Raw genomic sequence first — 25,620 nt, 5'->3', positions numbered from 1 at the left:
CATTTTTAACTGGAACTAAGAGCAAATAATGCTTAGAAAGTAAGTTGCGTGATTGATAAGGAACACGGAAGTCTAAAACCGTGCAAATGTTCAAGCGACATCTCGTGTAACGTTGCATGAATCAAAATGAAAGACGGTGAACGTCAAGCTTAACTTTTAGTTTTTCTCCCTTTGTAATAGTTTGCTAACATGGCAGTAGTTGTATTTACTGTTTCGTCAAAATATTGTCTTCTTAACATTTCCTGTAGGCAATTTGCTGATGCTCATGTCGAGACAGCTATGTTTATAAGCGACTGACCTTTTCCAGTCTTCTCTCACAAATAAACTTCAAAAGAAATCGTTAAGCCTGAATAATGCTGTCCCTTAATCACATCATATTACTCGTTTTAAAACTTTGCTGAAAACCAGGAAGTAATTAAATTTATCAGTGCATAAGTGAACTTAATGTAGCTTTACAAAGGCTGCCAGCTTATTAAATATTTATGTAAGTTTCAGTTCAAAGCTGCAAATCTCACCTTCAATGGCCAAATATAAGCACAGACTACAAAGGAGGAAGAGTTGAAACGCCACCTTCATAATACACCATGAATCTGATGTTGTTTTTAAATAGATCAGTCTACCAACAGTGCCTCCATTTAAATGTTCCGACGTTATAAAGTCGTGTTGACGTTCGCGATCGGACGTCTCGCTGTAAATGCGAATGCGATTGCCCAATATGACGAGCCTGACATTTGGTGTGGATTTCAACAGATCTTTTAGTCTAGGTAATAATTTACTTTCCTTGGTCACGTATTAAAGGAACTAACCTTCTTGCTGCTAGAGTGATTCAATCTTTCCTAGAACAGTCAAGTTCAGGAATAGAAATATAAGCAATGTTTTGTCCTTTTTTATACCTGGACGTCGACAGGACATCATGCTTAGACATGCTTTTATTCCAAGTGTTACAATTAGTGAAACCCATCATAATCAAGGCCGTAGTCCCACCGCCATATTTGCCTTGCAGCATTCCCGCTGGACCGCAAATTAAAATACCAGGAAGTTGTCTGACAACGCCGTGTCACAAAGCCAGTTTAAAATGAATACGTGTACCAAATATTCCTTAAAGTCTGAAGAGATTATCTTTAGTTTTTTTTTTATTCAATAACCATTGTGCTTAAGAAGTGAGTAAAAGCGACATGTAGAGATATCTGCAGAAAATAAACAATTCACTCATTTAAACGTTTTTCCTGCTAACTGTAGTGGAAGCTTTATTGGTGAAACCACTGGTCACTATTTGGCTACACGCGTACACGAGCATTTGCATTCTAATAAATGCCCCAATGTCTACAAAATACCTATACAATCACCCAAAATTTTCCGTTCAAATTATATAGCAAAATACCCAAATTTGGTAAAACACAGTGTACCTTATAACTAAAAATGGCTCAATTTTGACCTAAAAATACTGTATACCCAATTGAAAACCCCCTGTGTACCTTATACCTAAATACCGTAACTCTTCCTACAGGCTTCACGGGAATGTCGGTGCTTTTCGGAGTTTAAAACATTTTCGATTCCGGCGACACTAAGTTTTAAATCAAATTAAGGAAGCTATTTATTATTTAGGAGAGCCTGCTCTAAAAGGGGCAGTATCACGAGAAGCCTTCTAAGTTTATGTTTAAAGTATTAGAATTATGTGGGTGGACTCACTGATCATTAAAATAGCCTTTAAACATTTAAGGAAAGGCATACCGTAATGATTCGATTTAGCGCCCGGGGCGCTTATTTACTTTTGGCACCTCGAGGGAGGGCGCTTATTCGAGACAGGGCGCTTATTCGGGACAGGGCGCTTATTTAATTTCTTGAGAAACAACCAAATGTATCTAACAATATCAGAAACTGTAACAGTTAGAAATTGTTTAAAGTTCAGTTACTTTTAAAATAATTGTTCATTTTAGCAGTAAATATATACATGAACTGTACGGCGAACGGTCAGGAGTTTATCTAGTTGACGTCAATGACTTCAGTATGGGCAGCTATCCACAATAGGGGCACTTATTAGAATAGGGGTGCTTATAAGAACGGGGGCGCTAATTAGAATGGGGGCGCTTATTGGAATAGGGGCGCTTATTTACAAAAACACATGCGAAGGGGGGCGTTTATTCGGAAGGGGGCGCTTATTGGAAGGAGGGCGCTAAATCGAATCATTACGGTAAATTGATTCTCCAAGATGTCAATAAACCCTAATTAATGGCTTTTTACTGATTTTATTCCAAGTAACACTGTCAAATTAGAAACGTTTGGCCTACATTGTCAAGTTTTCGGCTATTTTTTTCCAACTTTCTCGTCCGTGCGAAATTTTTATTAGCAAGGCAAAGCCACTATTAGTGGATTTCACATAAATACCAACACCTTTATTGAATATCATGTAGCACTAAATCTGAGTGACACTGTCAATTTAAATCAACAATTTTACCATGCCCGTTTGTCCCTTTTACTGATTTTATTTGTGCATGTTATCTTGTATCTGTCACTTGTTCTTTTGCTGTCAACTAAACTTTTTAATTTTATTCAGTGTCAGAAAAGGAAACTAGCAAACATATTAATGTCTTCATATCTATTCATATTTTAATAAATATATATCCATATACTTGTTTTCGACGGACGTTTCTGTTGAAACATGTTTTCATAAAAAATGAGAGGTTTCCTTTTTACTTAAAATATCGGAAGTTTGCTGCCTTAAGAAAAATGAACTGATTGTCAAGGTCTCTCGGAACTGAATACACTGTGTATATATAGCTAGAGAAAAAAATCGTGAAGCTCGTTTTTGTATGCTAACAAGTCGCCAAATTGATTGAAGTTCAAGTCATTTTTTTAGAGAGGACACAATAACACGTCCAGTCCAATAATTATCAGTCTTAATTTCCTCGAACGTGACCTGACACAGCATACCATTTTTTACGATTTTTTTTTCGTTTGCTTCTATGTTTTAGTTTCGATTGAGGAGATATGTCAATATTCAGTGTCTCGTAACACCGCTTCTCATCTTATTGCAACTCTCTCTCTCTCATCTCAGAAATGTGATAAAAATATAATGGTCTCTTGTTCGCTAATTAACAAATAAAGAAGCCTTGACTGTGCTCTGTTCTGTTGTAAAGCACGCAGGAAGAGGCTAGAGCACGAAAGAAGTGTAGGGTGAAACGCGAGCCGTAGGCGAGTGTTTCTCTCTACTTCTTGAGTGCTCTAGTCGCTTCCTAAGTTAAGAAATTCATTAATTTCTCCACGAATTCGCGCAATTATTTTCAAAACAAACTTTTTTCAAGCAAATAGAAGTGGCGTCGCAAATGCGGTAACCTTGTGAATTCTTTTTCTTTGCTTCATAAAACATGATAGAATATTATGACCAAATATCGTTTTCATTGCTTAGAAACAAAGCGTAATGATAAAAGACAAAATCAGATATCGTTTTGTAAGTTATAGCTTTATTTACTAATTTCGACACATTTACAAGGAAACAGTTTAAGTTATTGTTTTTTCTATGTGTAAATCCGTCGATATTTTCCTTGAAATCCGTGCATCAATCTCCCTGGTTGTACACATGATAGCCTGTACAAAAAAAAAATTCATAAATTAAGTGAAGAAGGTACTATCTGAATCTCAGTCGACACACACCTGAGAAATCACACCTCTATTGCTACACGCTTTTGCGAATGACCACGAAAGTTTGAAAGGCAAATTTTCCGCAAGATTCATTTGCACGCTTCCGATACCTTCCTAAACAAAGAAATAGAAAGGGTTACAGTTATAGCTTGCAAATACGTCGAGGCGTGAAAGTTGCGACGCTGGTGAAGGTAACCAAAGCTAAGATAAAAAGCAAAGAGTGCTTCCTGCTGGCACTCCCGTCAAATTCCAAGATTTTGCACTGTGCTGCCTGATTTTTAAAGCAGAAGACCGAAAAGGATCATGCGCGACCTTGACTGGGAAGGGAAAATGTTTCTAATACACGCTCATTATATATGTAGTGATGATGAATGGTGAGGATGATGATGCTGATGATGATGATGATGATGATGATGATGATGATGACGGTGATGATGATGATGATGATGATGATGATGATGATGATGATGATGATGATGGCGACGACGATAACCAGGATGATAATAACGGCTCCCTCAAGAGATCCACGAGATGGTTCTTCTGTCTTCCATTATCTAATTTTAATAAGAATGTTAAAAGAAAGTTAAAGTTAATCAAGTCATGTCTGGAATAAAGTATAATTATGGGCAAACACTACTTAACTAAGCGTGACTGTGTTTAAAAGTGACAAAAGGATAAAGGGCGGATTAATGGATATCCCTTAGATGTGTTGTACAGCATCTTTGCAGTCTACTTCGAAAGTAAGTTCCAAAGAGAACATACGATGCCTACAATAAAAATAAGACTAAACTTGATTGAAATCTGATTAACGTATCATCTTTCTGTAACATGTACAATTCAATATGATTTTCATTAAAAATTACTGTTTAGTATTTTAAATTACCTCTTATCTATTTTTTGCAAATAATAATTAATAGCATAAAGTTGAATAATAATAGCAACAAATGAAATACTTTACGCTGATTAAAAAGCAGTAGTTCAACTTAATCGCGTTCCTGGACGAGAAGAGAAACTTACAAAACCTTAAACTCAAAATTTACACTTAACTTACCAGTTGGGAATTTAAGCAAAGAGCAACTCTGATTTCTGCACTCATAATTTATGGAAGACAAACTACACTCTAACATTTTTTTGGAGTGAAAACCCGACTTGGAAATTTAAGTAAATAACTTCTGTTTTTTTTTATTATTATTCCCTCGAGTTTTGAATTCAGAAGAATAAGAACAACAGTATTTTTAGCGTATCTCCTATTTCTATGCTAAAAAATGGGTTGTGAACTTTGGTTAAGCACAAGCAACTTTGATTCTTGCAGTAAGAATCTAGGTTGTCAAGTTTTTGTAATTTACTCGTTAGATTTTTGCATTAAAAATCCAACTTGTAAATTTGGACAAAGCACTTCTCGGAATATTAGTCCAGCTAAAAATCCGAGCTGTGGATTAAAATGAACAACAACTTGGATTTTTTTGCTAAAAAAATCCGAATTGAACAATTATAACACACAGTTCCAATTTCTGAACTAAAAATGGAAGTTGTTAATTTCAATAAAGCACAACTCTGATTTTTGCATTAAAAATCTGGGTTGCCAATTTTGCAACTCATTAACAACTCGGATTTGATCAGGATACTGAAAATCCGACTTGTGAATGTGATCTTGATAATGCACTTATTGGATTTTTCCAAAATTAAAATCCAAGTTGTGACATTTTTAACGTAGACCGATCCTTGTACAAAAAAATATCACGGTTTAATCTCAGTGAAGCAAAACTCGAACCTCTGCACAAGAAAGCGACTCGGGTACAAATTGTTGAGAAATATTCAAAGATCAAACAATTATGTATGCGAGGCTACGGTAGAAAGAAAACGAGTCGAAGTAGTGAAGAAAAGAAAAGAAATCCTAAAGAAAGCTAATAAACCAAACTTAAAGTTGTTGGCCGGTGCAGTAATGTTATACTCACAAGATACTTCAAGCGTCACACCAATTGAAGAAGAGCTGCCGACACTGTTATTCGCCACGCATCCGTACTGGCCTGCGTCTGATAAGCGAACATCAGTGATTGTCAAAGTGTGTGTGTTGTTTATTGTAGCAGGGCGTATTCGTGTATTTGTTGCTAAATTCAATCTATCTCCATTTCTTGTCCATCTTACACTTGGTGCTGGGTTTCCCTCGACTGAACAAGTAAAAACAATATCTTCTCCTTCCGATGTCTTAGTATCCTTAGGATGTTTGGAGAACTCAGGTGTATCTGGAAGCACCAATAAAAAAAAAAACGCAAAACATATCATTGCAACAAAATACTCATTGCTGTCTTTTAATTTCCCTTTTCTCCTGTTAAGAGACCTATCCAGGACATTAACTATGTGAATGAGCATGTGCATTTCCCACAAGTTTATTTAACATTGGGAACATCCCTAGAGACTGGAGGTGTATAAAAAAACTTATTATGCAAAAACTGAACCAGTTTTAACTCTGATGAAGGTGACAGAGAGTTACCGAAAATTCAGTTTTATACGTTTTTTACCACTTTTTTAAACCGATTTTAAGATCAGATACAAACTAAATTTTTATTAGTTTCTACAAGTTGTTGTTAATCCATGGTCAGCCTGATACCGTTCGATCTCCAGCTGTAGCTTTCGTTAAGACTGGAAGTTGGGTTTCAAAGTAATTTTAAAAGTTTTCTTTCCAATCCGGGTATACAAAATTATAAGAAATATATATCGATGTATTTTAATCGGTAAAAATCGTGAACGAAAACCCAATTGTATTCTGGAAAGTTAAAGAAAAAACGGCAAAACTTTAAAAACACAAAACTATGAATAAACCGACGCCAGTGTAGTTAACTAGTCTGTTTTCAGCCCATGGGAATAGAGATGTTGAGAAAAATGTTCAATGATTTGCATTGTGCAGTAAGGTGAATAAAGAATTTCGTCATATTTGGAAATTGACTCGACAGCTTCGTCAACATTGAAATATCAAATACATTACATTGGATATTCAGAGTAGCTGCAGTGGAGGTATCATTTCCAAGACTGTCCTTTGCCACACATCGGTATTCTCCGCTGTCTGTCCTCTTTACATTCGTTATAATCAGTTGCTTTTTGTTTTCTGAAAAAGTGATTCTGGAATCTTCGCTTGTATCTAAAGGATATCCATTTCTGGTCCATGATATTGTTGGTTCTGGATTTCCATCAGCGTTACAAGTTAAAGTCACGTTATCTCTTTCTGGTATTGACGTATCTCTTGGATGGAAAATTATCATCGGTTGATCTGTAACAACAACAACAAAAAATGCGAGATATGAATACAAATTGATAATGTACAAAATCAAACCTGCAAAACAATGTTAAGATAAATGAAAAGAAGAAGAAGAAGAAGAAAAAAAAAACTCGCCAGTTCCCATAAAATAGAGTACAAAAAGCAAACATTTAAACAAAACTATTTTCTCAATCGCGAACTAAAACAATAGACAACTTAGATCTAAAACTGCACATGTATTGGTAAGGTTCGGTAAGTATGCCATTTCTCTATAAATATTCAAACGACCGCTGTAAACTTTCCTGCAACGAAAGTGACGCCTTTGTGGTCCCAGCACTAACATAACGAATAAGGTGCTCAGTGAAACCTTCGTCATTTCACAAACACTTTTATACGTTCGGATTATTGTTGAAGTACGTTTTCAATAATGTACTTAGAAGTTCTTTGTCAAAAGACATAGACACCAAAGAAATAATTGCTAAGGCAAATGAAGTTTTGCAGAACAATAATGAAGGAAAGCAATTGTGTTTTATTACCATTTTTTGTTTATAATACGTTTGCAGAAAAAAATGAAAGCAAACTTGGTCTGGACAGGATCCAGAATTTGGGCTTATAATAATGGAAATTAAGGTCGCGGAAATAAACGCTTTACTAAACTAATGCCGCGTAAATAAACCCCAACAAAAATTAACGCGAATTTTAAAAATCCGCGTTAACTTAATGGAGCGTTAATTTTCTATAATAAGGTATCATAGTAACTTTTTCTGTCATTTTGTTTGATCTCCATCGATTGCCACTGCTGGTACAACTGCAATGGAAGTTCACTTGGAGTTGGGTTGATTGATTGAATGATTTTTCTGTTTTAATTGGTTTTTTGTCTTTATGCGGAATGTAAGGTCGAGCGCAGAAAAGGGTAAAACCTAACTAATAAGCACACTTCTGCCCCACACCCATCGCTAGAAATCGCGGACATTAAAGTCGGCGAATTTTGATGCATCTTACATTAAGCGCTCACGAAACTTGGTAATAGCCGCTGATTCGAAAGCCTAACTTTGGGCTCATATACATCTACGATGATACACAAAAATGCGGCCTACACAGAGATATCTTAGTGAAGTAGGAAAACCATTGGTCAAATATATTGCCTGATAATAAAACTGGAGCAAAAGATCTTTCAAACGATGGCTATTGCGGCAAAATTGGAGCAAAGGCGGCTGAAATATTGTAGCTCAAAGACAGCGGATTTTGGGATTTCAATGTGGACTGCCGCCGTGTGTTAACAGTATGCGATTTTTTGTGGTTTTCTAACGGCAAAGATACAAATGAAATCTAATCGGAAGGAGATGTAAATCGTTTGGTGAGTTAGATTCATGTATAGTTTTATCAAATCTGCTTGCACATTTTTTCGATCACATTCAGTTTGCCGATAATCCCTGTTTATAAACTTTAAGTTTTCGGTTTTCGTCATACATTCCTCCTCTACGCCTTATAAGTTTAGCTCAAAAACTGTTCGCAGAAAACGTTCATGAATACAAATGAAGTCTGCACTTCAATTCTTGTACAATGTGTTTCTTAATACACCAGTCTATTGTGTTCCGCTTGCACATTTTTACATTTGTTAATTTGTCAAGAAATATTTAATAAAACATTTCATTCTCCATACATTTTCTTTGTAATCCTTGCGTTCGCTTCTACGGTCAATGTACCGCAGGACATACTATTCGCGGACTCGGAGGTCCGCGATTTCTAGAGATGGACCACAACTCTCCCTAGTTTGTATCGCTCGCCATTTTTCGCACTGCTCCCCATCTAATCGAACACCTGAAACAGGCTAACGGAAAGCATTCCAACATGGCATTACCCATACCTTTGTGTAATTGTTTGCAGGAAGAATAAGTAGTTATAAGAGTAACATGACCAAGATTCATATATGCATTCGTAATTTCACGGTTTAAAAAAAATTACGTCAATAAAACGTTCGGTCTTTATAAACGCGGTCTTCCTTACAAATGTAAAGAAACTGCAAATCTGGCAACATTGTCCCTTAGAAAACTACAATCATCAAATCTAATCAGTGAAGCTAAGGTTGTCAGGTATTTTGATATGTTAAAAAATCAAAGTTTAAAACTAAATGGCTTGAAATTACGAGTTTTTCGCTGATTAGGCATGAATAGATTGTGCTAGTAAATTCAGGAAAAGTTGCTTCACAATATACCCAAAAGTTGCTCTAAAGTTGCTCAAATATCGAAAAGTTGCCACCAAAATGTAGAAAAGTCGCTCGCTCTAGAGTCGTTTTGTTTTAGATAAATACTCACAACGTGTTTGTTTGTTTGTTGTCATTTAAAACTTTTCATTAAATATTCTTACAGTCATTAAGAGAGGCCAAAAAGCCATTGTTACATGAGAAATATAAATACTTCGTTGTAATCAATATACGCTTTAAACTCAACTTAACTTCAATGATAGATAAAAACAAAAAAAATTATAAAAAATAAAAGTAAAAAATAAAAAATAGATAAAAAAGATAAAAATCCTTCAAAATGAAACGACCTTTTATGGTTTGGATCGGTTTTATATCAATTTGTTGCTCAAAAGTTGCCAAGGAAGGCAAAAGTTGCCCTAAGTTGCTGGTACTACAAAAAGTTGCTCAAAACGCTAAAAGTTGCTCAAAAGTTGCCGAGCACAATCTATTTATGCCTATCGCTGATCGGTTTAGAGACTATTCTTCCTATATGCCTTCCGGGAGAAAAAAAAAGTAAAACAACTGAAATAATGAATTCACGACAATTGCTAGAGGGACTTTTTACTCGTCGTCGTCTTATTTTGTGTCATGACTTTCCACGCTAATATGAAATATAAATAAGTAATAAATATGAGCCGTGATCTTTGATTGATCTGTCAAAAATAACTGTTACTCTGCCAATTTGAAGTTGAACTAAAATAAACAAAATTACTTTAAGGTGGCTCGTACCAGTTTTTCTTGCGTGGGAAGTCTGGTGACTAGCGCGCGCGTCACGCTTCATACCCACGAGTCACGCGCGAGATTTAAAAAGGAAAACAAACATGGCGGCCCAGCGCGAGGTTGCTTTTCTTCAATTTAAGAAAAAATTCCGCGTTCAACTGAAGCTGTTTCAACAAGGACATTTTAAGTAAACTTTATTTTCGTCATTTAAAATGTTTTCGGATCTCACTGCTTGAGTTACAAAAGCAAATTCGCATGTGCTACGATCGATCTTGTCGGAGATCGTGAGTCAATTCCACTTTTTTCGTTTCAGCTTATTTGAGTTCGCTGTCAAACACATGATTATTCAGACAAAGAAATACTTAAAAGTAAGACTTAAGAGGCACAACTGTCGCCAACCGAAACTGGCTAAATCCCATGAAATCCTGAGCCGGATAGTTTCGCAGACAAAGCGAGGGGAAGTCCACGCGTGTTGCGCGCGTATGTGCCCGCAAAGATCAGCGGTAGTCAAAACTGAGCATGAGTAAATGCCAAACTTTTAAAATCGAAATTTTGAAGTGCACGGAAACGCGCGTGGGAATTATCGAATTCGCGAAGGCTTTAGCAAGAAAACTAACCCGATGACCCCTATTTTTTATTGCCCTAATATTTTTCTTTTTTGTAAAGGAAACTTCAGAAAAAATCTAAAAAAATTCTACGAAAGGAATTTTTAATTACTTGCAAATTGCCCTTTTTGTGGGGGCAAAGCCGCCACATTGTTATCGACTGCGGGATTTATTTATTTATTTATTTATTTATTTATTTATTTATTTGTGTGTGGGTTTGCTTGTGTCACGTGGTCTTCTGCGAGAGAGCCTGGGGATGAGTCGGCGGTGCGTGTCGAGTAGGCCATATTGGATTTTGGAGCAGGAGGGCATTTTGCGTGCGCATGCGTCGATATGGGCTAGTGCGCACGACAGAGAAGTTCTGCTATCGATTGTTTACATATTTTTCACAATTTATGGCCTAATTTTCAGCTCAAAATAAAAGGTGTTTTAAGTTTTATATGCTGTATACGATCCTAAGAGTCCTTGCTTTATCTTCTGACAACAACAAGCATACTTTGGTGTCGGCGTGCCGTTTATCTGATCGACTTTGGCTATGTGTATTAAACATTGCGCGTGGACAAAATGGCGACCGAATGTCGAGAGCCTAAATACCTTGCCCATGTTTTTAATAGCTGGGAGATCTAAACGGACAAAGCGCTACGGCTACTTAGTACTAAAATATAAAACAGTAGTTTTATCTATACGATGTTATAATCAAGTATCTCGGGTTTGAGCGAGTGGTCATGATTTTGTTCAGATTTTTCATAAAACTGCAATTTCATCGTTCTCACGATGCAAAAATCTCAAAATCTAACCTTGATCTCCAGCGTCTACCGATGATATATGGAGCCTGAAGTACTTAAACTATCGTCTAATGCTGCGAAGGTAGCGTTAAAAAATGGTCTATTGTGGTAATTTTTAGCTTTCTTTAACGTACGTTCTCGCTGGTTTATTCTAACAGAGAAACTATCGTTTGTGATTATTTCCTTAAACTTAAGCATTGGTCAAAATAACTTCACATTTCGATGTACCACAATTATTCCGTTGAACAAGAAAAGAATTACTGAGATCGGTCTTAATTTTAAAGTGTTATGGTAATTCTTTGCTGGTAGACTATTTGTTTACATTTTACTATGTTAATTAGTACATTTTTGGCTCCTTTATCAAAATCTAGCCTTGATCACCAGTCAAAGAATAGCATGAAACGAACAAGCGATATATATATTTTTCAGAAACGTTCTAATAACTGCTGCATAAAATGTCTTAAGAAATAATTTTTAACTATAAACAATGTTATTTTCAAATTTTCATTCAACGTTTGTTTCTTTAAGATTGATGTTCGTTCTGTTATAACGACTGTTTTACTTCTGTGTCGCCTAAATGTGATTTAAAGAACTGCAGTTCTTGTTCCAGGAAACCCTGTTTGCCAGTCGCAGGCAAGTTGGCTTTGCTTTAGAGTCATCAGTGAGCTGCATTATCATGTGCAGAACACCCAAACATGTCTTTCCCCTCAGGGAAAACCCTTTTCTTTGGTGGTCGTCCCTTTAGGCAAAAAATCTCCCGACAAGCTATAATATTGCTTGCACTCTGCCTGTATTACAGCAATTGATTTGATGTGAAGTTTTGATCCTAATATATCACACTCCAGCACACGAATAAATGTTTTCCTCTTTTTACGGCCTGTTTGATTTTTGTCGGTGAAGGCTTTCCTAACTGTCTCACATATTTTCCTATTATTTGCAACAACGATCCCGAAGCAGGCCAGAAAATCTGCTTTATAAGAGCCTTGCCACACACAAAACACTTTTTCTTAGCGAAATTTACGTCTATATTAAATTATGTGACGATAAACAGTACAAAAAACAAAGTTTGAATCTTCCGCGCCATTTTTATTCCCAAGATCACGCGGTCTTTGTACAGCGGTTGCACGCATGCGCCCGCAAAATGCCCTCCTGCTGGATTTTGGCGTGTTGTACGTTTCGTGTGGTTTCTTTGATTTCACTGAGCTGTTCTTGTAGTTGCTCGTCATTACAGCAGCTCACGAAGTCATACTAGCCAACATTTCGTTTGGCTGGAAGTCTGTGCAGGTTGCACATCAATTCAAGAGGAGCTTTTACGCTTACGCAAGCCAATATTGAAAGCCGCAGAAACAGTACAATTTAATACATTTGTGCTTAATACTCTTTATAAATTCTGACGCTGACTTATTTGAGCGTAAACAACGCTCATAATGTACTCAAGACGTTTCGACCGAGAATCTTCGGTCTTCTTCGGTTGTTATCATGGCATAAAAAACGGCTTTTTAACGGTTTCACATTGTACGCGCGTGCGAGTGACTAATACAAATACACGCGAACGCTGCGCGAGACTATGAACATTATGTAAGTGACTTATATACATCAGGGATGTCTATGTGTTCATTTCCCGCATTCTGGTCCCTCTGCGAATGCCACGCTTCTAGGAAAAGCCTCTTGTGGTAATCGCCTGACTTGTCCACCACCGCTGCATGATTGAAATCCATATCATGGCCAAACGTGTTCGCGTGTTGCGCGATCTTAGAGTTTTTGTCGCAAACACGGACTGCTCTTTGATGTTCTTTAATTCGAGTAGCTAACGCTCTGTCCGTTTGTCCATAATAGGTAAAATTGCAGTCAAGGCAGTTAACTCTGTAAACTACACATCTAGACTGGAATGCTGTGAGTTTGTCCTTCGGTCTGGGGAAGTGTGTGCGTAACGTGTTAAGTGGTTTAAAGCCAACTTTGACCCCGTTGTTGCGTAGAACTTTTGAGATTCTTTCAGTTACGCCTTTCACGTAGGGTAGAACAACAAACGATGTTGCGGCATCATTTGGAGTGTCGCTGCTGTCTGAGACACGACGATTAGCTTTGTGATGAGAATCACAACTCTTGATAAACCACATTGGATAGTTATTGTTCATCAAGACTTTAACCACATGCTCCTTTTCTTTGCGTTTCCCTGCGCTTGTTGATGGGATATTTTTCGCTCTCTCAAGGAGTGTATTCACCACTGATCTCTTGTGTTGAGTTGGGTGATGCGAGTTGAAATCTAGATATTTGTCTAGATATTTGTCGGTGTGAGTATTAATGTCAACTCCTGACTGTAATTTTGGTATTTTTCGTTTAATTACATTTGTGCTTGAATCAGTCTATATGGCTATATGTTCTGATATATGTAAATTATTCTGCAATGCATACCTACGGAGCGATATAATAAACAAACCATTTTAGTGCTACTAGTTAAAAAAGAAAAAAAAAAAAGGAAAAAAGAAAAACAGTTGTCCCCTCTGGGATTCGAACTCGGGCCTCTGGCGACCTCTCGTTTCCCAGTCAGATGCCTACCCAACTGCGCTACTCTTACATTCTTAATGACGTATGGGCGAAAATATCGTATATCAATGTAATAGACATTCCGCTGTTTATCTGTTATGTGCATCAAAGAAATGTTTGAATCACCTGCTGCTCATAAATTTTCAAGGAATGAATTTGCAAAAAATCACAAAGATTATTTGCCGCAATAAATAGCAGCCTTAAGGTAATTGAATGTACTAAATGAATTCACAAAAAAAAGAATCAAATTTGAAATTATCAAGCCCCCACACGTACGCATCGCGGACCGATTTTTTACATTTGCAGAAAATCCGCTTCGTAGAAATTTTTTAAAATAATTATAAAGTTTCTTTTTCAGATGCCAAAAGTTATCACGAGAAAAATCAAAGGCTCTATGAGCAAAGTCGTGAATGTGGTATATTATAAACTGATAGCCCAGAATTAGCCAAAATAAATTTAAAATGTCTGCTGACAAACGACAAATTTTGTAATTGTCTATGAAGTCTGTTAAACGTACGTCATAGTTGAGTCATGTTTAAATTTCTAGCTGGTAAGTGATAAATAACCCCATATTCTAACTGAAAACTAAGCATCCAGTAGTCCATCGAGACCTTCTAGCTAAGCAGCTAAGAAGTAAAGATTATTTCAGAGCTTAAAATAATTAATGCTGAGAGAGACACGTATAGTGGTAACAAGATATGAGGTACCTTAAGATGCTGCGAAGCTGGTAATGGAAAGAAGCTAGGGAATTTTTTTTCACCAAACTGTTTCACATTTACTAAAGGGTTCTTTAATTAATGACCAGGTAACTGAGCCATTTTATACAGGACAGTGGTATTATTCGACATACATTTTTCTCTGTTAAAGAATGGCAGACACTGTGACAGAAGGCAAATAGTTAAAAGAAACTAACAGATGCCTCATACATGTGACTTCTAAGTATTGCAATTGGCAGGAAACAGTGAAGTCAACATACTTTATTATCAATTTAGAGGCCTGATACATGTAACAAATGAAAACTGCTGCTTATTTCCTTTTCTGGTATCTTTACTTGCAACCAAAAAGTTCACTTTACCCCTTTACATGCCACGAAAGTCATCAAATGAATGCATTTTAATCAGCCTTATTAATTCGTTTTTAAATAATCTCTATACATTGCTAGCCACCCTGCATAGATTTGGTGGCCATGTTGGATTAAAGGATCTGAACCTTAAAGCTTGTTTATCTTTAACTCTTTGTTTTCAGTAGTTAATAACAATGACTTCCAAATATTTCTTTTCAAGCTGTACAGTCTGCTAAAAGTCAATTTATAGAGAGCAGTATTCACTGTTTGTGAAATGAGAGTAAATTTGAAATAAAATTCTTTTTTCTGATCATATGTTTCATACAAGTTACTGTAGGATGTTCATTCCAGCCCACACCTCTTGACAGCCTAGCCCCATGCAGAGTTCAGTGATGTGCTGTATTGCAGGATATTGTTTTGGCAAATCTGTAAATTAATTCAAAATGTTATGTGCCTTGTTAAAATAAATCTGTAGGACAACACGTACAACAAACCATCTAAGTGTAAGCAATTTGTTATTTATCAGCATGGCATGCAACCAGGTTCCTTTTCGGCTGAGATGACTGCATGCATTTATTTGGGGGGGGAGGCATAGGACATGTACAGAAATCGACCTTAAGGTTACTATTGTTATATTAGTGGCTATTACATTTTAGCGATTTTAGTGAGTTTTGGGCGAAAATCGCTAAATTAAATACTTGCTAAAATTTGCCTTGGTCAAATTTCAAGTACCTCCCCGGTACCCCCTTCCCACCCTAATGGAACACAAAAATGGATACTGGTAACTTTGTTCTTTTAGGCAATGCAATTTATGTGCATTCAATGTCAAGATACGGTAGTTTTTTTTCTTTTACTGAACATTTATTTTCATCTTAGCCATATGTTCATCACCGGCCAGTAAAAGCTGGTTTACATGATATTACTAGTTCTTGAAGTTTTTGGAAAATCCCTATATTAAATAGTCGCTAAATCTTGCACAGAAAAAATCGCTAAAATTAATAGCCGCTAACAATAGTACTCTCACCCTTTGAATTAATGTTAAATTTCTTTGAATGTCTACCCCATAGCACTCAGTGGATGTTGACAAAGCAAAAAATTACCTGAGTGCAATGATACACCCCTGGAGAACTACAATTACCACAGTTGAACTAATATGTCCCTTTTTTGACAGACCATGTGTATGAAGAAAAAATAATTGTAAGGGACTGATGCATAATACTGTGTTTACAAATGTAGTTTTGCCTTCAAAAGCAGAGCAAATTTATCATTCACTAAAGGCTTGCTACCTAATGAGCTACGAATGCCAGAGGAAATTTTGATTTAAGTTTAAGTCACGAGATAGATGTACTTGGGAATTTCGTTAACGAGAGTGTGACAACGAATATAAAATATTACTAGATACAAAAACTTGACGAACGTGCAAATAAATGATCGACCGAAAGACAAAGCAAGCCAACTATAGATATCTCTAATTGTTTCGAAACGCATCAGTTTAATCTTGCTGAGTGCATAAGACTAATTTGTAGCGGAAAATACAACCTTATTTAGGGTGATTTATTACTTACCAACTATTTGATTGCATTTCAATGATCATGAAAGATAATTTCATATCCGCGGACTTTCAAAATAAGCTTTTGTTCGGCGTGCAAGTTTCTTGCTTCCTTGGCCATCCTTTCCGTTGCATTGTGTGTAAATGTAGATTCGAGCAGTAGCCTCACTAGAAAAATTCCTTCCAGAAAGGAAAAAATATTCGTATTCTCCTGATGTACATCCACAAGTTCGCATTACAACTCGTGAAACCAGCCCTTGTGCCGTTCATCCGCCATTTTGAACTTAATTTAAACTTAATATAAAATTGCCAGGTTACCAAGGGAGTTAACACAAATTTAATCGCCAGCAGACCGCAATAAGTCGTTATTCACGACTTAAAAATGGGGGTCATCGAGTAAGTTTTCAAGATATAAGCACCGGAAGCTGAAAAGGGGTCCGAAAAATCATTGGCTATCGTTGCCATGGTAACCTCTGATGACATAATTATTGGTGTTTTGGATCAAAAACATAATGGGTAATGTAATCATACAAAAATTTTCTTACGATCTTTAATTGATTTTTTGGCCATTTTCTTCCAAACGTCGCACAGTTAAAAACCTGAAAACTGGTACGAGCCACCTTAAATATCGTGACCTAGCTCCCTGAAGAAATGCTTTCACGACTGCGAAGGCAGATATCATATACAACCGTCCGTTTGACTGTTCGGTGTGAGGACTAACAGGTGGTAAAAAGCAGTTATTTCAAATTCCAGTAGGATTGTGTTTAGGGAATCGAGTACGTTAATTAAACAAACATTAATAAAGGTGACAATCAGTAAGAAATCAAAGGCTCCTTGGAGCAACCTCATGGTAATGAAGCGTGCGCAGTCGGTTCATAATCTGGTAGGCGTTTTTAGTCGTTTTTTTTTCCGGCAAATTATTCCAGACTCACTCCGCCCAGCTGGCTCCTTTGTCACGTTCACGTAATATTTGATGTTTATTAGCGATCACTCGTTTAACCTAAACACTCTGTCCTCTGTTTAGAGCGAAAGTTGTGTCATTCGAGTGTTTTACCAGAAGAGAGGACTGAATAAGCAGATAGCAAAACCCAAAGACCGCTTTGATATGCCCAAGCTATTTAAAACTATCACTACGTCAGACCCATGCCACGCGATCGCTGGCCTGCAGCTATAAATAATCATTTAAAAAAATTTACGAATATTTTGTGGTCTGTTTGTGTGAAATATTTATTTTTGTGTCAGTCAGGCGTTTGGCTCGGAGCGAGTACAACTGGTACAATTTACCTGGAACGTGTTGAATATTGTAAAACAGCGACTTTTTCCCGGATATTCCATTTTTTTTTAGTTTATTTTGGGAACTGAAACGTAGTTCATCAAGAATGTGTTTAGACACGGGATATTCGTCATCGCGTCAGGGGAATTACCTGCGCAGTTAGGTATGCTCTATTTATACAGTGGAACCCCGAGATAACGATCCTCGATATAACGATATTGCCGATATAACGATGAATATTCTATGTCCCGGCAAAAGTTACAGTAAAATGTATGGGACGGAACCCCGATATCCCCCAAAAATTCTCTTCCACCTCTATTATGAAGTAAAAAAGTACTTGTTAGGTTTGCCCCGATAGAACGATATTTTCGGTTATTTTACGGCGATATCGTTATATCGGGAGTTTCGATATAACGATTCCTCGATATAACGATATTATTTAGTGCTCCATTGGCATATCGTTATAACGGTGCTCGAACGACGCTAAACGGGAAAATACAACGGGATGGCGTTATATTCTTTTACTGTTGTTATTCCGTAAAATGTAAATAGGTAGCGCTGTTGTCTCTAGTTGAGCCAAAACTTGATAGTTTTTTTTTGTCTTTTTAAGTCCAAGTTCACTCCTTGACTGGTTCGTCATAGACACTTTGATATGTTTCAGGAAGTCGGTATCAATTAATTAATTTTTCATTTCAAGTTCTGTGTGAATAAAGTGAAATTTAATATTTTGTTATTAAATTAAAGGGCATTTTTACACTGTAATGACATCACAACTGTCATTTTACTTTAATTTTTATGACCTTTTATGTTGCATATGAAAATGAACTGTTCGATAAAAAGAGAAATTGGATATCCATGGATGAAATTACCAAAAAGTCATTCATAAAAGAAAAAAGCCTATGGCCTGACATTTGATCATTAATTTTAGAAAAAATGTTGGATAAAAACACAAGTTGAATATCCATCAATGAAACTACTAAAAAATATATTGATAAAAAAAGTAACTCTATAACTTTACATTGGTTCGTTAATTTTACATCGAATGTTGGAAAAAAACACAAATTGGATATGCATCCATGAAATTGCCAAAAAATTACTGATTAAAGAAATAATGCTATGGTCTGAAATCTGATCATTAATTTTAGAATAAAAAAACACAACTTCGATATCCATGCACGAAACACAAGCATGTGAACAAAAGGAACTTTCAAAAATGGTTACATAACATTTTCAGCATCAGATAAGCGTAGTTAACAGCTTCTCTTACTTTATACAGAATTAAATGGGAAATTTGCCTAGAAGTTTTGCTGGCAAGTTATTAGTTTATTTTTTCAGAAGTGGTTTTCAAAACAAAAGCTTCTTTGTTTGCTCCGTTCTTTTAATGTTCAGGAAATTGGTGTCGTTCCAGCTACTTCCATCGATTCAATTATTTTATCTTGCTTCGAAATTTTGAAGGCCACTTTGTCGATTAAAAGAAGGGTTTTTTCTATCATATCGCAGGAGAGTTTGTTAGGGTCCGCTTCTTCAATGTTGTAACCATCAGTTTTTGAGATTGACTGGAACATGGCACTGAGAGCTCCAGGTGAGCAATAAAAGCGGCCAATTGATTCTGCGCCCTGTATCACGTTGACGTTTGCTGATACAGTTGAGGACATGTTCTTTTTAAGCATCGTTAGGTGGCATGAAGGACATTTCAGAAAGTCTGAGTTGTCAGCAGCAGAATCGTCACATGGAATACGGCCTTTGCAGTTAAGGCAAAAGTACAGTTTGTTGGCATCAATTCCTGCTATTCTTCCATTGATGGCATCAATTTCTTTCTGTTTTGGTTTTAAGTTCTCTGCGGCCGCCGAACTTTCAGTGGACACATTGATTTGCTCGGTGCAAATGGTAATTTGCGAGTCCTTGGTGGCATTCAGGTATTTCCTTTTGAAAAAGTTAACCCTCAGTTCGCTGAAGAGGTATGATTTGTCCATTTCAACCTTTTCAATCATGTCCTGCCAAATGGTAACTGGAATAGCAGCTGTTGAATCAACTATGATAAGTTCGCACTTTTTTAATTCTTTCCCCATTTGGCGGGAATACAGAGTGTCCACCGCCGATTTCGAAACAACTTTGCCCTTTACCGACACAAGTTCACCATTCGTCGCCTCCTCTAGAATCTTCTTCACTGACGCATTGCTCAGTTCTCCACAAACGTCTTTCCATGGAAATGGCAAATTCCTTGTAGGGATTACTTGGGAAAAGTTATTTAGTTTATATTCCGTTGTGTCCGGTTCGAACTTGCGCTTCTGGGAGCTTACAGTGACAAGACGCACGGCTGCTTTTGATTTTTCCTTTTCTTTTACCGCGTCCCACTTATCAGGGCTAAAACACACGACCCTTCGATTTTCGTCCCTTTCTTGCACTTTGAAATGAAAATACCTCGACCCTGACGAAGGAACTTTAACGTCAGAAACTTTATGTATGTAACCTTCCACATCTTTGTAATCTGTTTTTGAGCCAGAGGCTGAGTACTTTTGTCGACTTGCCATTTTCGACGCGAGTGCAGTCGTGCAAAACGATTTCTCTTATATAGCTGACAGCTCCCCAGTATACGTGCTGACAGAAAGTTCCTTTAAAACGTCATTCAGCACGTGTCATACAATAACAAATTAACTACCAAAAAACGTCACAGTTTATTCTGGTGGTCGGAAAAATAAAATCCGCGCTACGAGCAGGGAGCATGAACTATCAGTGACCCATTGACCCAAGTCCCATAAAAAAGAAACATCCAAAGGCGAATGAAGTGTTGACACTGTGACATTATTCGTGGCAGGTATGAGATACTTGCAGCTTTAAAAAAAACGCCAGGCATGTGACGTGTTTTAGTAAACGTTTGAGTTTGCTGGGAAAACAAGACGGACCCCCGCAACCAACACGGTTTTCATCTTCTGACTGCGCAATTCAGCACGTGTTATACAATAACAAACTAATTAGCAAACAAACGTCACCGTTTATTCTGGTGGTCGAAAAATAGAATTCGCGCCACGCGAGCAGCGAGCATGAACTATTAGCGAACCATTGACTCAAGTCTCATGAAAAAAGAGATTCAAAGGCAAATAAAGTGTTGACACTGTGACATTATTCATGGCAGGTAACAGATACATGCAATTTACGCCTGCCATGTTATGTGTTTTAGTAAACGTTTGAGCTCGCTTTGAAAACAAGACCGATACGCACAACCCACACGTTTTTCATATTTTGACGCGAACAGAGACACGAAGTGCTCGTGCGCAATTCAGCACGTGCCATACAATACCAAACAGACGTCACCGTTTATTCTGGTGGTGGAAAAAATAGCCGGAATAGACCATTTGCATTATGACGTAAAAGCGCAAAGACTTCTGGTAGTTGTAGTTAGGTTCGCGGGAAATTTTGAATCGTCATCAAGCTCGCTTGCCCAAGAAAATCGTGATGGAGGTAAAGAAAATTACTCTCACCGAAGAAGACGTCCCTGTGGCTTCATTTAAAGGGCAAAAAACAACCTCTCAGTATAAAGCCAAGTCCGTTAAAATGAAAAAAAAGCTATGCAAGAAATTGTATATTTGCTGGGTTGCGTTTTGTAGTGAAGTTTCAACGAGTGTTTCCTCCAAGTCTCAGTCGCGCGGTTATTTAGTTAAATTCCTAAAACTTTTGCTTACCAGGTATTTTCAAATAATATACGAAGACGCAATATTTTACCCTTTCTAAACATGGGGGAGCACAGTACATGATTTCTACAGTCGTAAAAATCTTTGAGGCTCACCTTTCGAGTCGCACAAGTAATCGTTCATCAACAAGATTATGGAAATAAAATTATATTTGCTCGCACGGCCCTCGCTCGGATTGAAACCACAACTGCTACTCGACGAGTTGACATTTCCAGTACAAAAACAAGAAAACTTCTTTGTTAAAGAATATTGCAATTACAGTTCTAATTTGACGAAAAAATACAATTTTAAGATAAAAACAAATGATCTGTATTCACCTGCACAGGGAAGTTTTGATTGATCAGCTTGAAAATCCTTTATGATTGACCCTTCATGATTCATCGATGAAGCTCGATTGAACGAGAAAAATTATTTGACTCGTTTCTCTGTCTCACTGTAAAAATAAATTGAACTGACCGTCCCGCCGAGCAATCATGATATATGGTAAATTTTCTAAGCTTTTTAGTGAAGAATTAATTCACCTGTGATCGATGGAAGCGATCGTTTGTTGAACGTCTGAAAATCGATTAAGAACAAAGTCAATGGCTTGCCTTGCTTTCACTTGATTCCACACAAATTTAGTTATATCCTCGACTCGTCCTTTCAAGCAATCTGTTTCCAGTGCGCTTTTTTTTGAAGCTGTGATATTAGGCTAAAATTCACTACGAAGAGAAGTTGTCGGCCGCGATAAATGAATCTCTAGCAAGTCAACTCCGCCACACAACGTACATATTAAACTTACTTGAACACGAACAACATTTGTCTGTCTTGGTTAAAACACAGAACTCAGTCAATTTTCATTCCAAAGCTATCATCCTGTTTTCTATATTTTTAACAGGTAACTAAAAAAATAAATGTATAAACAAATTTCGAAGAAACAGGAGCGTAAACTTTGCAGCTCAACTTCAGATCAAAATTAAAAGTCTTGGATGTCCACCTTCACGCTTGGCTGCCCTTATAGCCAATCATAGGGCAGAAATGGTGTTTTCCCGCGAACCTAACTACAACTACCAGAAGTCTTTGCGCTTTTACGTCATAATGCAAATGGTCTATTGGCGCAACCAACACGTTTTTCATCAACCTCGTACCCAGGGCCTCTCTCCTTTTCCTCCCTTGTCGTCGTAAAAATGTTTCAAGTTTAACGCAATTTTGGCGCTTTCGATAAAACGAAAATGGCTTACGTTGTTAACAAGTAAAGTAATCGATCAGCTTTTTCAAACTAAGCTTGGTTACGAAATCATTAATCCATAACTTGGCTTTCATGTATGATTTTTGGCGTAGATAATTTACTATTTCCACGAGCCGATTTTCCGAGAAACGGCATCGTTTTAATGTTTGTGCCCTCAGCGGACAACGTGGCTAATTTGCATTGTAATATGAAAACAAATATGGCGGCTATCGTGAATGTGGTCTATTAACTTGCGTTTAAATTGTGCATGTGTAGTTTTTAAAAGAATGATTCAATGAGCTTCTTGGTGTTTTACTTTTGCCCATTTTTATTGTTTTGAAAAGCAATGAAAATGGATCGTGCGGCGGATCTTTCGAGAGTCGGTCGTTTTTTCAAGCTTGCGCAGTAAGAAACAAAGAATCGAGGTTACGAGATTGAGGCAAGGAGAGACGAGGTGCTCGTGCGCATCTTTCTCTCAAATGTCATCCGCTGCTCAAGAATACTGCTTGTCGTTGGCTCTAATGGGAAGGGCACGAAATGCATCAGGCCTTTCGAAATTTATCGTCAGAGTAAATGACCCGTTTTTTTGTCGAAGCGAGGTTCCACCAAAGCCCAGTGCATTCGTGTTAGAGTTAATTTCACACAATTTGGCAACGTTTGAAAACTGTCAGAAAATCTCCGATACCGTTAGACAATGCTTAGAAATGTCAGAACATTTTCGAATAATCTTCGGAAAGTGTGGAGATGGCTATCTGACGTTTTCGACTTAGGAAAATGGCTCTTCAAGTTGTATATGAATAAAGTACAATTTTATTTAAATCAATCTTTATTTTTTAATTAAACTAAAGAGCATTTTGACATTGTAATGGCAATATCTTTCCTGTCGTTTTACTTTAAGTAAGTTCCAAAAATGGTTAACATTAGATATAGATACTTTTCAATATACAGTAGAAAACTGTAATTTATAACAGTGTGCTTTCACTATAAGAGAGAATCAGTTTTCCGGTTTTTGATAAGTTTTAAAACGTTAATAGAAAACGCAACGCTTACACTTACTAACAATTTAATGGGAACTTGCCTACAACTTCTGCTGGCCTCAGTGCAGACACAAGCTATTACTTCATCTTTCGAAACTTAATACAACCTCGTTAAAAAGTTGCGCAGGGCACTGGGGCGAATTGTGAATTTCAACTCATCGATAAACTAACACCACCACTTGAACGACCGTGGCGAGATTGATAATTCGAGTAAGTTTGATGCCTTAAAGTTGAATAGAGAGTTAGTCATGGACTTTGAAACACGGTTTATGCATACAAACGTCTCTAATTTTGAGGCACCGTCCCAAAATTTGAGACGTTTGTATAGATTTTGAGTCGTGTTTTAAAGTCGATAACTTGGTGTCTATTTTACTTTAAGGCATCAAACTTGGTCATTAAACAAATTGAAGTGAACTTCCATACATTGGTGTCAGTTTATCGACAAGTTAAAATTTGAAACTCGCCCCACTTCCCTGCCGCAACTTCGGAATCAATTGGTTTTCATGAAAGCTCCCTTGTTTCATGTGTTCTTTTTAGTGTTCAGTAAGTAATGAATTTCATTTCAGCTACCTCCATCGATTCAATTACTTTATCTTGTTTCGAAATTTTAAAAGCCACTTCGCAGATTAAAAGAAGGGTTTCTACTATCATTTCGCAGGAGAGCTCCTTAACCTATTGAAAAAAATGTACATAATTGTAAACATAAAAAAGGTTGTCCTTGTTAATTTTGTTGTGAACAAGTTGAGAGAGAAATATTTAAGTTAAAAAATGTCGAATGTTGTAACCATCGGCTTTTGAGATTGATTTGAACATGGCATGAAGAGCTCCAGCTGAGCAATAAAAGCGGCCAATAGAATCTGTATGCTGCATGAGGGTCTCAATGGGGTTAGCTGTTAGGCGTAAAAATTGAAAAAAAATTTAACCGTAGACGTAAAATATGTTAACCGTAAAAAAAATCGTTCAGTAACTTTAAATAAAACAGAGTAAGTCATTTCATCGGCGTAGAATGGTCCTGAGACCTAAAATATGTTTTCAGTAATGATAATTAATTTTTAACTTTTAAAAACAATGAAAACTATTTTTATCTTCTCTTAACCGTAAAGGAAAGAAATAAACCGTTAGCCGGCCGTGAAAAAGCCAACATTTTAACCGTTAACCGTAAAAGCCACCACCCCATTGAGACCCTCCTGCATTACAAGTACCTTTGCTGATACAGTTGATGACATGTTCTTTTTAAGCATCGTTAGGTGGCATGAAGGACATTTCAGAAAGTCTGAGTTGTCAGCAGCAGAATCGTCACACGGAATACGGCCTTTGCAGTTAAGGCAAAAGTACAGTTTGTTGGCATCAATTCCTGCTATTCTTCCATTGATGGCATCAATTTCTTTCTGTTTTGGTTTTAAGTTCTCTGCGGCGGCCGAATTTTCAAAAATGGTTACATAACATTTTCAGCATCAGATAAGCGTAGCTAACAGCTTCTCTTACTTTGTACAGAATTAAATGGGAAATTTGCCTAGAAGTTTTGCTGGCAAGTTATTAGTTTATCTTTCAGAAGTGGTTTTCAAAACAAAAGCTTCTTTGTTTGCTCCGTTCTTTTAATGTTCAGGAAATTGGTGTCGTTCCAGCTACTTCCATCGATTCAATTATTTTATCTTGCTTCGAAATTTTGAAGGCCACTTTGTCGATTAAAAGAAGGGTTTTTTCTATCATATCGCAGGAGAGTTTGTTAGGGTCCGCTTCTTCAATGTTGTAACCATCAGTTTTTGAGATTGACTGGAACATGGCACTGAGAGCTCCAGGTGAGCAATAAAAGCGGCCAATTGATTCTGCGCCCTGTATCACGTTGACGTTTGCTGATACAGTTGATGACATGCTGTTTTTAAGCATCGTTAGGTGGCATGAAGGACATTTCAGAAAGTCTGAGTTGTCAGCAGCAGAATCGTCACATGGAATACGGCCTTTGCAGTTAAGGCAAAAGTACAGTTTGTTGGCATCAATTCCTGCTATTCTTCCA

General features: G+C 37.0%; 1 protein-coding gene across 4 annotated transcripts in view; it reads right to left on the bottom strand.

Moving 5' to 3' along the window:
* Window positions 1–25,620, bottom strand: part of LOC144637456 (hemicentin-1-like) — a 211,294-nt gene that overhangs the window by 152,966 nt on the left and 32,708 nt on the right. Inside the window, exons 8-9 of one of the 4 annotated variants that reach the window (XM_078496515.1) lie at window positions 6,623–6,904; window positions 5,595–5,882 (exon numbers count right to left, since the gene is read on the bottom strand). The exons of 2 other annotated variants lie outside the window; for them this stretch is intronic. In XM_078496515.1, coding sequence (XP_078352641.1) covers window positions 5,595–5,882; window positions 6,623–6,904 — 570 coding nt within the window. Of the gene's footprint in view, window positions 1–515; window positions 668–5,594; window positions 5,883–6,622; window positions 6,905–25,620 lie in introns of those variants that run through there. One more of the 4 variants, XM_078496513.1, reaches the window with a different exon arrangement.

The sequence above is a fragment of the Oculina patagonica genome, chromosome 14 (assembly GCF_052425735.1).
Source record: "Oculina patagonica isolate OP01 chromosome 14, crgOcupat, whole genome shotgun sequence".
NCBI lineage: Eukaryota > Metazoa > Cnidaria > Anthozoa > Scleractinia > Oculinidae > Oculina > Oculina patagonica.
Note: the sequence above shows the minus strand (reverse complement) of the source record. Positions and strands in the feature narration are given on the sequence as shown.